This window comes from Ammodytes marinus (assembly GCF_949987685.1).
Source record: "Ammodytes marinus genome assembly, chromosome: 14".
NCBI lineage: Eukaryota > Metazoa > Chordata > Actinopteri > Uranoscopiformes > Ammodytidae > Ammodytes > Ammodytes marinus.
In genome coordinates this window covers 16764976-16781755 of record NC_137218.1, presented here as the reverse complement: position 1 = coordinate 16781755, position 16780 = coordinate 16764976, and the positions used below count along the sequence as shown (strand labels likewise).

At 39.6% G+C, this 16780-nt stretch overlaps 2 protein-coding genes across 6 annotated transcripts; one reads left to right on the top strand and one right to left on the bottom strand.

The window, feature by feature from the left end:
* Nucleotides 1-490: 490 nt before the first annotated feature.
* On the bottom strand, nucleotides 491-1147 carry gng8 (guanine nucleotide binding protein (G protein), gamma 8; the record flags this gene model as incomplete). Its single annotated transcript, XM_080041055.1, has 2 exons — nucleotides 491-616; nucleotides 1064-1147. The coding sequence occupies 2 exons, from the start codon at nucleotides 1145-1147 to the stop codon at nucleotides 491-493; spliced, it is 210 nt and encodes a 69-aa protein (XP_079897181.1).
* A 3149-nt stretch (nucleotides 1148-4296) lies between these two features.
* On the top strand, nucleotides 4297-16358 carry brd8a (bromodomain containing 8a). 5 transcript variants are annotated; one of them, XM_080040567.1, is made up of 20 exons: nucleotides 4297-4364; nucleotides 5189-5285; nucleotides 5808-5877; nucleotides 5995-6044; nucleotides 6215-6337; nucleotides 6467-6547; nucleotides 6724-6788; nucleotides 7540-7682; nucleotides 8424-8615; nucleotides 9489-9579; nucleotides 9800-9958; nucleotides 10176-10318; nucleotides 10755-11187; nucleotides 11310-11356; nucleotides 11496-11761; nucleotides 12293-12385; nucleotides 12517-12585; nucleotides 13191-13476; nucleotides 14839-14883; nucleotides 15143-16358. In XM_080040567.1, exons 1-20 carry the CDS (start codon nucleotides 4340-4342, stop codon nucleotides 15200-15202), a joined length of 2538 nt encoding a protein of 845 aa, XP_079896693.1. In that variant the 5' UTR covers nucleotides 4297-4339; the 3' UTR covers nucleotides 15203-16358. The 5 variants fall into 5 exon arrangements, with proteins under 5 accessions (XP_079896693.1, XP_079896692.1, XP_079896696.1 ...); XM_080040566.1 differs by lacking the exon at nucleotides 4297-4364 and adding an exon at nucleotides 4380-4703; XM_080040570.1 differs by lacking the exons at nucleotides 4297-4364; nucleotides 5995-6044 and adding an exon at nucleotides 4380-4703.
* Nucleotides 16359-16780: the final 422 nt, after the last annotated feature.

Sequence of the window (16780 nt, the reverse complement as noted above, 5' to 3'; positions counted from 1 at the left end):
ACATGCCGGTGTCACTTTGATGAAAAGTATTTTTAGCAAGCTGTGAAAATATGATGTAGAGCTGAGTAACAGCAAACTGAGTTAACAACACATATACAGTATAAGTAATTTGGCTTGTTATACCTTAAAGTTAGTCAGTCTTAAACCATAATGAAAAAAAGTTCCGTAATTGAGTGAGAACTTGAGCTATGGCATGCAATCAAGTTAATGTATAATCTAGACTAGGATACAAATTGTGTGCACAAGGAGTGGCAGCTGTGCTGGCCTGTGGAAATGAACTTTGCACCCATTTTCAATCAATCTTTATTGCCGTCATGATCAAAAAGATGGTCATTCCTCAGGTGAAGTGACTCACCAAAGAGAAATGTTGTAAAATAAAACGATGCATGAATAAAAAAACAGGTTCTTATTGTGTTTGTCATTAAAGCGGCCAATGAATTCACACATTAAAAATATTCATGAGTAGACACGCTTCCTGTTCACTTGGGCCTTATAATATTACACAGAATAATTTCTTTTCTCGAAAGGGGTTCTCAGAAGGTACTGGCGTCACCAGAGGGTCCTCTTTGGCATGACTTTCACAGTAGGCCATCAGATCGGCGGCTGCTTTGGATATCTGTACAAAAAGGTTGTGTTAGAGAGTGAGTGAGTGAGTGAGTGTGAGTGTGTGTGTGTGTGTGTGTGTGTGTGTGTGTGTGTGTGTGTGTGTGTGTGTGTGTGTGTGTGTGTGTGTGTGTGTGTGTGTTTATTCCTTATTTATTTAATTTTCAAGCATTGATTCAAACACCCAAAAAACACCATACCATACTTGCAATAACATCACCAACATCATTCTCAAGTGTAAAACTGATATCAGTAATAATAAAGGAAGTCCAATTGTATGTGATTGCCTCCATTGTGATTGTTCAAAAGTAAATCTCTCGTGAGACCGTAATGTTGGCCAAGACATTTTCCATTCAGGAATACTCCATATTACAAGACTTACACATATTACAACGCTTAACAATTTGTAAAAACTTTCCCATTCATGTTGGCAGTGTAGTTCCACAATGGGCAGACTCACCATCATCCTCTCTATGTTGACCTCCAGCTTTAACTGTTCCACCGTCTTTCGAGCGTCTGCAATTTTGGCCATGTTGTTGGACATGCTGTGTCTATCCCACCCAAATCTGTTGAGTTATCAGACATGATTATCATGTATGTATCAATGATATAAAACAAAAAGTGAAAAAATAATCAATCATGGTTATACTTCTAAAGTGCACACATAACCATTCATTGCGGGGAGACTGTGCCATGGTTAGAGTCTGTTTCAATTTGCTCGTTAATTCTGCTCCCAGGGTCTCAGCTGCAAGTGGCACGGGGTGGGTCTCAGAGGAGGAGGGCAAGGGAGGGGGGGCAGAGCAGCTATCCCCCTGGGGAGGGCATCCTCTAGCCGAGAATGTAAATACACCTTACATTAACAATAAAGTGTTGCCTTTTCAGAATTCTGCAGAATTTATACAAGAATTTGTATATTTGGACTTGTATATTTAGAGAATTGCTGAACCTCTCAGGGATCAGCAAATTAAAAGTATCACTAGACAACAAAAACAGACATTCTTTTATTTGTCAGTATCTGCAAAGTGAAATTCACTTGTCAATGTTCTACATATACAGATCATTTTCACTCACTAATATAATCCATAGTTGTTTAATATGATGCTAATACCGGCACACATGTAGAGATACTGTATGTTGAGATGTATGGTTTGAAAATACGCTGTTAAAATAAATCTTAGAAAAAAAAGAATGCTAATTGTGCATTTCTTCAAGATTAACTTTAACTTGTAATATTTGCAAGATCACTCACCACAAGACCAGCAGCAACTGTTGGGCTCCTTTTGAATGTAAGTCCGCTTGTCTCCAAAAGGGTCCCCCGCATCAGCTTACAGTAACAAATGAAGTGACTTAAATGGCAAAGATGAGGAAGAAGGCTTCAATAGGTTCCCTCCTTCAAATAATATGCCGCGGTTCAGCCCCCCAGGATAGGCTCAGTGCAGCAGTTAAAGGCAACATGTGGTGCGACCTTCATCCCTTGAGTCTCCATCACTCGGCCACCTGTAATATAGCAATGCTGCAATAATACAGAATCTGGTCTCCTATAGAGAGAAGTTTAAAAAAGAGCCCTGGATATGAATTAGATGTAATAGCTGATAATGTATTTAACACAAAGACATACAAAAAAACATTTTCTCATGACACCTGCTAACAACATAAGAAAGAGTTTACGATATAATGAGGAAGCTCTCAAGAGAATAGGCGAGTTGTTTTGCACGCCCTTAATTCATTTACCCGTTTGTAATTCAATTAAATGTAATACTTGCATGCACATTAAGCCAGGCACACTTTTTGATGACAGGAAGCCTCAATAAGGAATAATTTGTTTTTTATGACAAGTTTATTGTGTGGCACAATTGAATGTTCAGATTATTTTACAGTGTAAAACAATTTATTGTATTTTCCTAAACAGTTACACAAAATATGCAGGTTTTTAATGATTACACTGATGCATTGCTGTAAAAAAATTGTATTTCAACTGAAGGTCAGATTTAATCTACGGATATTTCTGACACCGATAATATACGCAACGACTCTTTATGCAAAACAGTTCACATGTAATACATTTTGTATGAAAAGGGTCTTATCAAGCTCAAAGCAAACACTTAAGAGCCCCTTTTCTACAACAAATACACACTGCAATGTATCCAGTAGTATGTTTACAAGATAAGTGATGGAGTTTCATGAGACAGTAGAATTATTATTCTAATGCCATAGCCCTCCTGTACAGGGCTGCCAGTCTTTCCTGCAGAGCTGACAGTTATTCCACAAAGCAGCAGGGGGCAAAGTGGTAGTGTTATGGAGTTAAATGTCAAGAGCCTCATTAACATTTGTTTCCCTGCAGTAATTGCTCTCTCTCTCTCTCTCTCTCTCTCTCTCTCTCTCTCTCTCTCTCTCTCTCTCTCTCTCTCTCTCTCTCTCTCTCTCTGTGTAAAGTGGCGGGTCATGAGAGTAGAAAGAGCTGCTGTGTCACCTAAACCACCTCTGTCACCAAGGGGCCCAAACATATCATTTTCCTGGTGTTGTACTGCATAATTCAAGTGGGGAATGTTCAGATTCTATGATTCTGCTTATTAAGAACTTTATTGTTGCCTATGCTAGACAAGTTTAAACTCTCCATCCAGCCAGCCAACCAGAATATCTCCTCTCTGAATTTATGAGGCCCCATCTTAGGACCATTAAACAAGTTAACATTTACAGACATCTGTCTTTGAACGTGCATACTTTACTTCCTCACATTAAAGTTAAAAAGACTGTAGGCCTACATCAATTGACCCAACTTTTTTTTTGTAAATGTGTCTTAGCTAACAAACACAAGCTGCCAAAAGAGATTTTAAAGTTTACAAAGAAAAGCACCTCATTGAGATAAATTACAAAAATAGAACATTATATCCTCTACAGCAGTTGTTTAAAATAAAGAAGGGAGATCTGCTAATTAGGTTATAGTACAGTCAAAATAGCCTTAAAAAAAGTTACGATCAAAATTCTTGTGTCACAGTTTCGTCAGTCTATAATTGCTGTAACTTGATGTAGGCTACTAACATTAGGCTACATTGTCAAAATGTTCACTGAAATCGAAAACCCAATTGTTCCCTGAGATGTCCTCGTTTGTTTTGCCCACATAATCACAAACCAGTTTTTCTAGTCTGTTTTCTTGTGCTGACACGGTTGGTATTGGTAATGTATGAAAAAGACTATTAGCATTTCACAAAGACAGAGTAGGCTACAGTGTTTCCTTGCAACTGCATTCCCCCCAGTTTTTTATGTAGCCTATATTTAATGAGGCATTAAAAAGCCATGTCACAATTAACAATAGGCCTACATGTCTCAATTGTGATAATCAAGCCAAAAGCTATCTAGTCTACTTTAACACGTGTTTCATGTAATAACAGTTAACAACAGTAAATAACTCCAAAAGAAATATGCCTAGCCTACTATATTGTCTGGTATTTTAAATCTTCCAAACAATGAAGCTCAACGTCATTAGCTAGAATATAATACTGTAAAGTAGCGGTTTTAATATTTTTCCAATGTAATAATGTACGACTTAGTTTTGTTGTTGTTGCATATTTTTCTTTTATTGTTTACTCCATTTTTAGCCAAACACAAAAGCGCTATCAAATATCCTCCCTTCATTGTAGGCTATAGCCTGTTAGTTTTATTTTGTTTTTTTAAGAGGTAGCGTACCATCATTGAGCTGTTGAGGTGGGCGTGTGCGAACAGCTCTCTGCTAGCTACAATGATAAACAACCTCAGTGACTACAGTAAGCTATATTTTCTCGTCTGTTGGACACTTGGTAGCCTAGCCTGAACTCTTTAAACGAAATTAACTCGGTTTTTCGAGACTCCACTGAGCATTGTAGCAATTAGAGCTAGCTAGTTAATCTTTTGTGTTACCAATAGACGAGGTGATTCGTCGGGCTAGCAAGCTAGAGGAAAAATCGCGGAAGCCATAAACGTTTAATTCATTTTATGTTAACGTGACGTCCGTCGCTTCTTGTATAGCGTTTTCGGATTTTGCCATTATTATTAATTACTGAGTTTCTGTGTGCCAACATGTATGGGATGTCGGGATGACAGGAAGATGGCAAACGGGGTTGGAAGTGAGTAACGTCGGTAGATAGCAGATTATCATGACATGCTATTATCCCTATCCTCATCACTAACTAACTTCCTGCATGGCAGCATTGTGGTCCCTGCAGCGGAGACTGGCTGCGAGGATTAGTGGCTGTCATCACAAATTGACAGCTGTCAAACACAAGTGGTTGGTTTATGTTAGCCACCAGGAATGCTTTTTATTGTGTGTGTGTGTGTACGTGCGTGCGCGCGCGCGCGTGTGTGTGTGTGTGTGTGTTGATGCCATGCATTTTCTGTGCATGTCCATACACAGTGAACTGCTGGCATGGTTGGCAGCTTTGAGGTAGCATGCAAAATGATGCCAAACTCACTGGATTCAAAATACTACTGTGATGCCAGACCTGAGAATTGGCCTGACTGGGTGATCAGTTGAACATGCAGTGCATTGTTAAACTATATACAATGTGTATTGTTTGCCCCCCCCCCCTCTCCCCCTACCACAAATCTGCAGAACACAAGCTGCTTGTGATTGGACCAACAGAACCATGGTCAGTGAGGGAGAAGCTGTGTTTGGCCACATCGGTCATGAAGAGCGGAGACCAGAACTGGTACTGTACAACTGCCACTTTATAGTTTGAACATACAGAATGACTTGTCAAAGGTCACATGCTATATGGCAATTCATAAAGGGTTAATGTTTTTGTTGTTTGTTTTAAATATTCATCCTTAGATTTAAGATTACTTTTAAAATTACCAGATTAGATTATTATCATCAAGATTAGCTCTGTTGTTGCCATTGTCAGTTGTGCTCTCACTGCCCATAGACATGCAAATAAGATGTAGTAACCATAGCAAGTAGGGATGCTGCTATTTTGCTATATCGGTGTTATGCCTGTGATAGACATCCACACTATCCATGATGTTGCTCAGTGCGTGCTGACTTTAATTTTGCACACATTTTGCATGAGTTTACAACTAAACTACTTATATAATAATAAAGAAATACATTTATTAGAATTTAGACGTGGTGAAGAGGGACATGGTTTTAGGACTGTAATTAACCCAAGACAGAAATAGTAGGCTGTTTTGGAGCGTCTTTAATGTGTTTTCTTGGATCGTCTTCTCAACAGGGTATCTGTCAGTCGTGCCATCAAACCATTTGCAGAACCTGGGCGACCACCTGACTGGTTCTCTCAAAAGGTTTGACAGAAAATCCAACTCACTTTAAAATTGATAGTCTCTGCAGGATGTTTGCCATGTTATATTTTTTCTCCTGACACAAAGCTGTCGTTGATTATTTGTTTTGCTCTTCAAAAGCACTGTGCCTCCAAGTATTCTGAGCTCCTGGAAACAACAGAGGCCCCAAAGTAAGCCTAGTACCGCTGACTTTTATCTCAAGCATGCTTTTGTAGAATTGCAAGCTCAAATAAATGACAAAGCCTTATGATGTTTGACACTTGCATTGTCAGTATACAGTATATGCCAGAAAAAAATTATTTAACTACACTAATATTATTAACCCATTCGTTACCTTCAGACGGAAGCGTGGCGAAAAAGGCGAAGTGGTGGAGACGGTGGAAGACGTGATAGTGCGCAAGCTGACCGCTGACAGAATCAATGAACTAAAAAGGTTCATCAAGGAAACACAGGAGAAGCACAGGTACACACATACACACAGGGCTTTTGACAACACAAAACACCTTCACCAGTACTGTGAAAATCAAAGGAGTTGAGGTTGCATCGTAAACCGCATCGATGAGATTGGCTGAGATGGTGCTGTTTTCCATAGGAGGCTGAAGAGCGACGCTGAACTGATTCAAGCAGGATATAAAGATTCCAAACTTCAAGAGTTGTGGGATGAAATGATACAGTAAGAAGCGACAAACCCTCTATCTGACCTGTTTGTACAATGCATTAGTGCATCTCCTTTTGTTGTTGTGTGTAAGGCGTAGGCTGGAGAAAGATATATCATCATATGTATGTGTGTGTGTGTGTGTGTGTGTGTGTGTGTGTGTGTGTGTGTGTGTGTGTGTGTCTGTCTGTCAGAAAGAAGAAACTGGAGGAGGAGGAAGCAGAGTTGAAAAGAAAAAACACAGATGCTGCTTATGAAGGTATCTCCTTTTTATTTAAAAGGGGGTTTTGTGTGTGTGTGTGTGTGTGTGTGTGGGGGGGGGGGGATACATCAATATACAAATATGTTTCAGATTTCAGTGTTGCTCCATAAACAGTGAATATAAATATAGTGGCATTACAATAGGCCAGGGGGGCCTTACAACATGTAATTGGCCATAGTGAATGTATAATACTCGAATAGCAGCTGTTAATTTTTAGAAGTTATAACTGAATTTTCTGGAACATAACACATATAAAACAGTCTGTTATTTTTATTCCATATTAACTTTAACATCAAAGTTATTCAATCTGTATTTCAATCCCTACTCAAGAGGGACAATGTAAATTTTTGAACATTTATAAAATAAATGTAAATTTACTAAGTTATAGGCAAAAGGCTATTTTCCTTTGGCAGTCCCTCTGTCAGGAGGTACAATGCAATGTATCCTACTGAAATGAGTTTCATTACAATAAAATAAAAATACAGGTTCCAGAAACATCATATAAGTAATAATTTCATAAAAGTACAGACTGGCATTCATAATAGGCTTACCTTAAACTATACATTTAAAAACACATAGTAAAAGTGGCATCAAATATTCTTCCTGAATAAACCAACCAATGCAGAGACATCCTGCTGATAGTGCTTACAGTTGATAATCATGCCACCATATTCCTGTATTAAAAACATCTAGCTTTTGGGAGACTGATAAAGAAACTGGTCTCTATGCTCCCTCCTCCCTCTTCTAGCCAGACAGGCAACAAAGACCACGCCTAAGCGAGTGTCCAGCATCACCATGCATTCCCCCTCAGACCGCAGCTCCCCAAGCCAGGAGTTCTCCCCAGGTGACCCACTCGACAGCTTGATTCTGGATCTCCCATCCCCAAAGAATGTAAGTCACTTACGATTGAAAGGTATTTAAGGTCTGCTCCACTTTTAAATAGTCACTCATCCTCTCTGGAGCACTTACAATGCCTCCACGCCAGCGATTGTGCGTCTGTACATACTGTAAATCCGTCTGTCCAGGCCATTCTTGTGAGTGCAATATCTCATGAACGCTTTGAAGGATTTTCTTCAAACTTTGCACGAATGTCCACTCTTACTGATGGATGAACTGATTACTGTAGATAAGATGAATTGATGGAGTTCAAAGGTCAAGGTCAAGGTCACTGTGACCTCATGCCTTGTGAAATCAAATTTGTCTCAAATTTATCTAAGAGGATAAACTGATTACTTTTTGCAGGTCAAAGGTCAAGGTCACTGTGACCACGCATATTGTGAATGCAACATCTCAAACGCTTTGAGGGATTTTTTTCAAAGTTTGCACAAATGTCGACTGACTAGAAGAGGAACTGAAAAAGAGGACTATGTTGGTGACCTGATCCCAATTCTGGACATTTCCATACCAAAAGTTCAGAGACAGCGCCTTCTGGTGGCTAGATATAACGAATGTGACAACCAACCCGTGTGACATATAACCCTGTTCTCCCCTATCATGCAGATTAAATTGGATTTTTAAAAGTGAGTGACACATTAGGGACATTTAAGATCAGTGATCACGGGTTGATAATTGGAAGCATTCCCAGATTTAGTATGAAAATATGACTTTACGTTCCCCTCTCTTTGTCTCGAGGCTTTGGGCTCAGCCAGATTAATGACTATTCCTGAGGGTTTCGGACCTGGCAATGATGACATCATCCACGTATCACTTCTGGATGACCCCACCCAAAAGAAGCTCCTCAGCCAGAGAGCCACACCACCACCATCTCCCCTCCTGTCAGAGTTACTAAAGAAAGGCAGTCTCTTGGCCACACATTCCAGACTGGTATGTGGAGGGGACTTACAGTGTCAAGCTCTGTGATAGATGTTTCAAGTCTGTGGGGCATCACATATCAATCTTATCCTGTCTTACTGTGCGTTTATGAAATATTTAATAATTTGGTTTTTCTTTCCTTTTTGTTGTATTGGTAGCTGTTGTTGGTTTTTAATCATTTTTGCAAATGCATTATTCTACTTTGCATTAGTAATAGAGAAATATTGTTGGATTTTTAACACCCAGTCTGTAAATTTGGGTGTATGGATGAACTCTCCGAAGGTTTGCCCAGACTTTGTAAGGTTGTATGGGATGCATGTGTGACTGACCGCCTGTCTTCAGTTTAATTTCACTCCACGTTGAATGGGGTTCACGTGTGGTCTCAGGCTGTGCTACCCGAGGTCATTCACATTCCTGTGTGAAGCCATTCAGAATATGCTCGCTTGTTGTCCTGTTATTACTTTATCATGTCTTCTAAAGCGTATACTTAACAATGTCCTGTGTTATGAAACAGCAGTTGTTCTTTCTGCACTTACAAGTCTTAAGAGGCTACTCTACTGATATATTCAGACAGGAAATCATTTTCGACTTGAATTAAGTTGACTTGAAGAAATAAAAATGTATCTCTTGTGGGTTAACACATCCCATAATCTACTTTTTCATTTGTTTTTGTGAATTCAAGGCTATAATTTTGTTGGTTGAACTTAAGTTTCATTCCTAAAGCATAATATATCACTTCCTCCAAACCTGTCATATATAAGTAAACAAATGTATTGCATTTACACAACTCACTTCGACATAATGGCTAATTTTGTATGAAAAAGCAGCTTAATTTCTGAATTAACTATTTTCTTTTTCTTTTTTTCAATCCACAATCCACAAAAGATTGGGGAGGGGGACATGTCCACTGGTAATATGGCAGGAGCACATGACTTGCAGCTGGCTCCGCCTAGTCAACTCCTTTCTCAGTCAACAGGTAACGTATGCACCCCATATCAGTTTTTCCTTCAAAGCAAGACAATATTGAATAGGAAAAAAAAAGTCAGAGTTTTAAGAACATGTTTTTTATTTGTGTAATTCTGTATGCTGCTATTGTCTACACAGTGTTTGCTCATACACTAGCTTGCTGAAAGCCTTTTTTCGCTGCTTTGTGTGTGTACTGTGTGTGTTAATGTGTGCCGATGCTTGCATGGCAGGTGCCCCAATGTTGTCTCGTCTCCTGGAGGCAGGTCCCACCCAGTTTTCTGCCCCGTTAGGTTTCATGGTCAGTGCGGACCCAGCCTCCTGCGCTCCTCTCTCTGCTGCTGCTGCTGCCACTCCTGCTCCTGTTGACTCCACTGCCTCTGCAAGCACAGGTCTGTCAACTCTAACCCTGTATCCAACCCCCCCCCCTCCCCCCCAACTAAACACCTCCTCATGTCCCTAAAGCTTGAGCCGCGTATGCCGGGAAATAGATATGGAAAATGTTTTGTTTTTTTGTTTTTTTTACAAAACTGCCACTGCTACTTCTGCTACTTTGATAATTGAACAAAGGAAGAAGTAGAAAATCAGTTGTTGTCTTTCTGTGTGCAGAGGTGGATTTCATAGTGCCGACTGGACTTCACACTGTCTCTACAGAGAATAACATCAGCGAGGAGGACGTGACTGTGTCCTACATGGGAGATGAGCTTGACCTGAAGACAGTCGGGGACATTATAGCCATCATTGAGGACAAGGTGCAAAACAAAAAAGGCGAAAAGTACAATATATTTTCACAGCACTTTAGATCAATGCGGATGAATTATGCTATTAAAATCCAGGTACCTTTATGTTAGTTTTTGAGTTATGGAACCAGTTTAGAAATGTAATAGAATGGAAACCTTTATTTTCATTATACAATGTACAACAAGTTCGAAATGAGCTTCTCTTTAAGGTGCATTGAAAAATAACAGATATCCACAAACTACATTCAACCAACATTCATACCAATAAAATGTTGGTCATTCCAATTATATTAGAACAGTTTCCACAACTCAAAAACGAATTTAAGGTACCTGAATTTGAATTAACTCACTGCTAAGATTTAGGGACACGGCAGACTATTAAAAAAAACAAAACAAAAAAAAACTATTATTTTTAAAGATGTAGAATCCTATCTTTTTCCTATCACAGGCAGACGAGACTGCGGAGGCTTTGGACGCCGCTGCAGTGGAGGCTGCTCTGTCACTGTGCGAGGAGAACGGCCATGCTTTGTCTGGGGCCTGGGAGGCTGGGCCCTTCCAGCACCACCATTCTCACACCTCGTCTCTGCACAACAGCCTGGAGGGGAAAACACAACAAGCGTTAGAAGTTGAGGGTGGGACTTCACTCTCCTCTCTGTGCAGCAGTCAAGATAGCTGTCTGTCAGCTTTCCCCACTGGACTAAGAGGCCTTCCTCCCACCTCCTCATCCTCACGCAACTTAAATAGGTTGCAGCACTGCCACACTGGAGCAACTCCGCTGCCTGAGGCAAGGAAAGAGGCCGACAGAGAGACGGTGAACCAAAACAGTCCAGTTTCAGAGAGAGAGAAGTGGGCTCAGCACAGACCTGATAACCCCCATGGAGGTATGCACACTCGTACTCAACCGCTAGTATGCACTTGCTTCATAACATGCAGTTTTTGCATGCAACTATGCGTTTTGCATAACCATTTCCTTCTTTATTATTCATCTTTACTATCTCGGCAGACTCAGTATTAGAAGATAGCCTGACTCTGACAGAAAGGCATCCCAAGGTATAGCACCCGACGAGGAAACAGAGCGTTACATGATGATGCTTTTGATTGCTGTACTAAAAATGCAAAGTGTGTAGCTCCACAGTATTTTCCCACTCTCTGTTTTGAATCTCTCTGCAACTCTTTTCCTTATTTGCAGGAGATGAACATGGGGGATGGAATAAGCGTTGGGAAAGCCTCTGTGACTAAAGTGCACAATGAGGTCAGCGGGCCGGAAGTGTGTGGAGAAGAGGAGGAGGAGGGTGACGGGGCGGAGGGATCTATGTCTGAGGCAGACGGGGAAATGGAACTAGAACCTGCTGCCAGTGAGAGTGAGGATGGATACAGCCTCGTCACGGCCTCATCGTCCCTGCAGCTCCACACCACCGCAGACTCCCTCCCCAGCAGCCCCGCCTCATCGCAATTGTGAGTGAACCTTCTTAGCATTCAGGCTAAGCATGCCGAAGGAAACAAGTTGTAGAGGATATTGTGGCGAAGTTGTGCCTTAAATTGTGCAAAGTATTTTTTCTTTATTTATTTTTTCTTCGTCAATTGAGAATTGTTCACCAGGCCATGCTGATGATCAGGCTCTGCTGTATAATACTTTTCTCATTATGACAGATAGGAGGAAGAGTTATGACAAAAAAAAAGGAAATATCTAATTCCAGGCACTCAAGATTGGTTAAAAAATAATTTAATCCATATGGCAAGACACATTAAAAGTAAACCAACGTGTGTCGGCTTGAGCCTTCTTCAAGGTGTAGTCAATGAATTAAACGCCTTTTTATATTTTTTAAACCAGCGTGGGGTGCCTAGACATAACTCTTCCTCCTCTGTCAACTGTATTCCCTTCCATGTGGTTTGATGGATACCAGAGGCACTCCTGACATTCCTTTCTTTTCTTATTATCTTCCTGTTGTACCAACTCCCTTCTTACATAGCGTTATTGTGCATCAGTTCTTTGTGTAGTGAGGACCTGGAAGCTCTACAGGCTCACAAGATCTGGAAGAAAGCCATTATGCTGGTGTGGCGTGCAGCGGCCAATCACAGGTCAGAATATGAAGCTCTGTAGTAACACTAGCCACCAATGCTAAGCCTCGGATATATTTACATTTACATTATACATTTTTTGATTCTTCGTATCATTACTGAAACATAGAATTTGTGTCAACCTGTTGTAGGTATGCAAATGTCTTCCTACAGCCAGTAACAGATGAGATCGCACCTGGGTACCGAGGTATTGTGCACAGGTAAGCACAGGATGTATTCGATGGAGAATGTAAAAGTTTATTTTCTTTTTAATAATAGTTTGTTTGGTGGTTGCTTGTCATATTGCTTGTGCAGAGTAGAAATCATAATCTTATCACGTCAATGTCAGATTCTACAAAAAACAACCTTTTTTTTGCTGGATTGAAATTCTTTATTTGAAAAACAGTGTACATGAAATAACATGCTTGAGAGAAAAAAAAGTAAATGCGTCATAGGCCGTCCCTTCACCTGTTGTTAACAGGCATCCTAAAGTGAGAAAAAAAATACAAGACATCAAGTAAAAGCACATTACATTATATTCTAAAATAATTTATCCATACATATATATAAAACTGCGTATAAAAGGAATATCAACTGGATCAGTGTTGGCTAAAGTATTGGATTACATTGAAATGAGTGATGGGGACTCTTAATTGATTGTGGTAATGTATTCCACTGTTGGAGAAGATGGAATGAGACATTTGATTACTCTCATTCCCCAGAAATCCCAGTAAATGACTCACATCACCAGACCATACCGACTACAGTTTGTCTTGTAACCTGCTGTTCCTTCTCCTTCTCTTGCTCTGCTCACTCGTACAAACAGGCCCATGGACCTGGCCGCCATCAAAAAGAGCATCGAGACCGGTTTGATCCGGACCACGGCCGAGTTCCAGCGAGACATCATGCTGATGTTTCAGAACGCCGTCATGTACAACAGCCTGGACCATGACGTGTACCACATGGCTCTGGAGATGCAGCGTGACGTGCTGGAGCAGATCCAGCAGTTCTTAGCCACGCAGCTCATCATGGAGACCTCAGAGTCCGGTATCAGCGCCAAGAGTCTGAGGGGCCGCGAGAGCAGCACACGCAAACAGGACTCCACTGACAAGGTGCTTCACTAGAATTTTGACAAAAAGGCAGAGAGAGAGAGAGAGAGAGAGAGAGAGAGAGAGAGAGAGAGTACAAAAGAAGAGAACAAGGGTGAGACAACAAGGCTTGACTTAAAGGTAGAAGATAGTAGTGACCCTAAAGTAGATTTGCTTGCCCATTTTCCAAAGCATGACATTATTATTATTATTATAATTATTATTATTATTATTATTATTATTATTATTATTATTATTATTATTATTATTTATTTTTTAAATAATATTCTTTCAGCACGCCAATGTTTTTTTCTATTAAAATCCGGTCAGGTAATTTATCACATTGAAAATCTTGTCAGGAATCAAAAAAAAATTAATATCATTTTATGCAAGAATCAACCAAATATACATTGTCCTTTTCAAAATGTCCACATTTGTTTATTGTTCAGTTTACCGCTCTAACTCTTCAGACATCAGTTAATGAATGCAATACTTGTTTTGACCCGACTTTAATCTTGGCTGGAGGATTATCTTTGACCCCATTTTCTATACAAAAATAGCCCTTAAAAATACGATCCATTTTCCATTTGTTTCACATGTGGTGATAACTGTGTGTATGCTAAGTTTTAAACCAATGGTTGACTGAATAAGCAAGAAATAAGCATTTGGAAAATGGTAGTCAATAATGCAAGTTTAAAAACAGAAAGAACATAACTGAAAACCATTTACCAAAGCATACAGCAAGCTTTTACATGAATGTTCTATCTTAAAGAAAGCTATTGTTTTCCATTCATTTCACAATGGTTTCGAAAAGGAAAGCACAACTTGTATTTATATCGGTTTTTGGTTGTCAAAGATACATGAAAAACTGCTTATGTTGATAATGGAGATTTGTACTAGAACTAATAGTGACACAAAACAGCACTTCTAAGACAGATACAGCACATTATTTAAATGACAAATGAGCAATCTGAAGCAAGTTTTCAAACATTTAAAGTTGATATATCATGGCGTACTGAACAACTAACAGTTGACTGGAAGGTAGGAGATGATTGTAAAAATGTCACGTGGCTTTGCTTTGAAAAAAAAAAGGTTGACCAGAATATATGTCTCCAGTGTGTAGTTAATGAGCCACACGTGCTGGCATTGTCCTTAAAACATCTGAAATGGATGCACAGTTTCATTGCAGGGCAAGCAAGGAATTGAATAGCAAATGTGTAAAATAGCCAAGTACCTTTATACAACGTAATGTAGTTTTTATTGCCGTTCTCCTATTTTCAACCTTTCCCTGTGCTGAATATTCTGTGTGTTGCACCTTTTCTTGCCGTTATTTTGCTTCCTTCTGAGACTTTCACTGCACTGATGTGCATCGTTTTCCTCTCACAGGACACTGTCTCCATGTCCTCTCCTGCCTTCCTCCTTTCTCTTTTTGTAAGTACCCATCCTAAGGCCTTTTGAAACTTTCCCTTTTGTTTTCCTCAAGCAAACAGAATAAAAACAAACGTTAAGAAAATCTCATTCATATAGAATTTAACTTCGAACAAAAATGATAGAAGTCATACATGACCAATATCACAAAGTGCAACTTGTTTTGTTTTTTAGGTGAAACACAGGTGTCAGTTGAGTCACATACTTTGAGTGATGAATTAGCTTTGTCTCACAGGTTGTCTCTGCCTCTCCCTCTCTGTAGGATGGAGGCACAAGAGGGCGCCGTTGTGCCATAGAAGCTGACTTCAAGATGAAGAAATGAAACTACAGTATGAAAGAAAGCTTGTCCAGACAGTGTCCCTGAGTTGAAGGGGAAAGATGGGATACCATGAGACTGAACTAATTCCGTCAGTTAAGTCACTGTGCAGCGTAACCTTCACTTGAGCTCCAGATTGAAAAGGAAGACTGTAATTTGCGGTATGAGCATTTCTTCTGAGACGGCCATACGGACTGGATTACATAGTGTAATCCCAGATTACAATGTGGCATTCAGAAAAGACTGGGTCAAACCTTTTCATAGACGTACATCTGCACATCGCTAAAGATTTATCCTTATCTATCCTTGTCTCTTTTGCCTACCCTGCAAGAGAGATGAAACTAAGCCAACAGAGGGAACGGGTTGAGTGTGGGTGATTTTGGTACACATACCATGTCGGTGATAATATTTTAAACCCCGAGGCCAAAGAGTATTTTAAACCTACATTTCTGAATGATGAGGATTGGCACGTTTTATTTATTTTTTTAAACATGTGCATTGGTATTCCTTCAGATGAGTCTTGTTTTTAAATTTTTCTAGTTTTAAAGACGGTCAGATCATTTTTAAATATGCCTGTTTTGCTTGTGATGAATTGATTTTCTCTATGCTTAATTTACTGAGACACAGTACCACCTACATACATATTCCAATAATAAAACTGTTTTGTGGACTTAACATTTTCAAACAATGAAACTTAAATGTAAAAAACGCCACTGTTGAAGTGCTCTTTCTCCTAACCCCTTGCCCTCTTGACGGTGATGTTTTAATGCACAAATGATTGTCAGTAGGGAAAAGCGGGCACATTTCCTTAGGAATGGGTGAAAGCAGCAGTGTAGCCATGTGGCATGATGAAGCTATTAAAGAGTTACACATTTCAATATAATTAAGTTCCTGGTGTTCTGTTTCATAGACTGTAGTGATGCCTACACACAAATGGGGTCACGTCTTCCTCAAAGCTCCAACTCTGGGGTAGGATCAACGATGAAGATGTGTTTGCATTTGGCCATTAGGCGTATTTAGTGTAATGATCAGTAAATAAATGTTATCAACCAAGAGCTTACTCATTTAGAGGGTGCACGTTGTTGTCATTAGCAACTACCACTGATTCAATACAAATTCCCTTGTGTTGATGTTTTCATTCTGACCACGTCCCCATGTTACTTTAAAGAGGTAAAAAAATCTTAACATCACTCATAATCAAGGAAAAAAGGATTGTGTGAACCGTAGTGAATGGTTAAGACAGTACATTTTTGGTGAAAGTTAAGCTTTTGTGTGATATTTTACAATATTGTAAGTGCCTGAGCCTCCAGAAATAAAGAGACTAAAAAGTCCATCATGGACAAAGAGCCCAGATTATTTGACTAAATAAACCGTCAGCCCGATTTAAAACGTTTCCTAATGATGGTTTGGAACAATGATCACTGGATGTTGCACATACAGTTGTGTTAGCTGCATCTTTCAATTCCGAGCTTAATGATTTGACCAAACACATATAGCCTTAAATGCAGTCAAATGATTATTTCATCACAAATGAACCAATCAGACAGGCCCAAACATATTCTGGTTATATCTTTTAATTCTCTC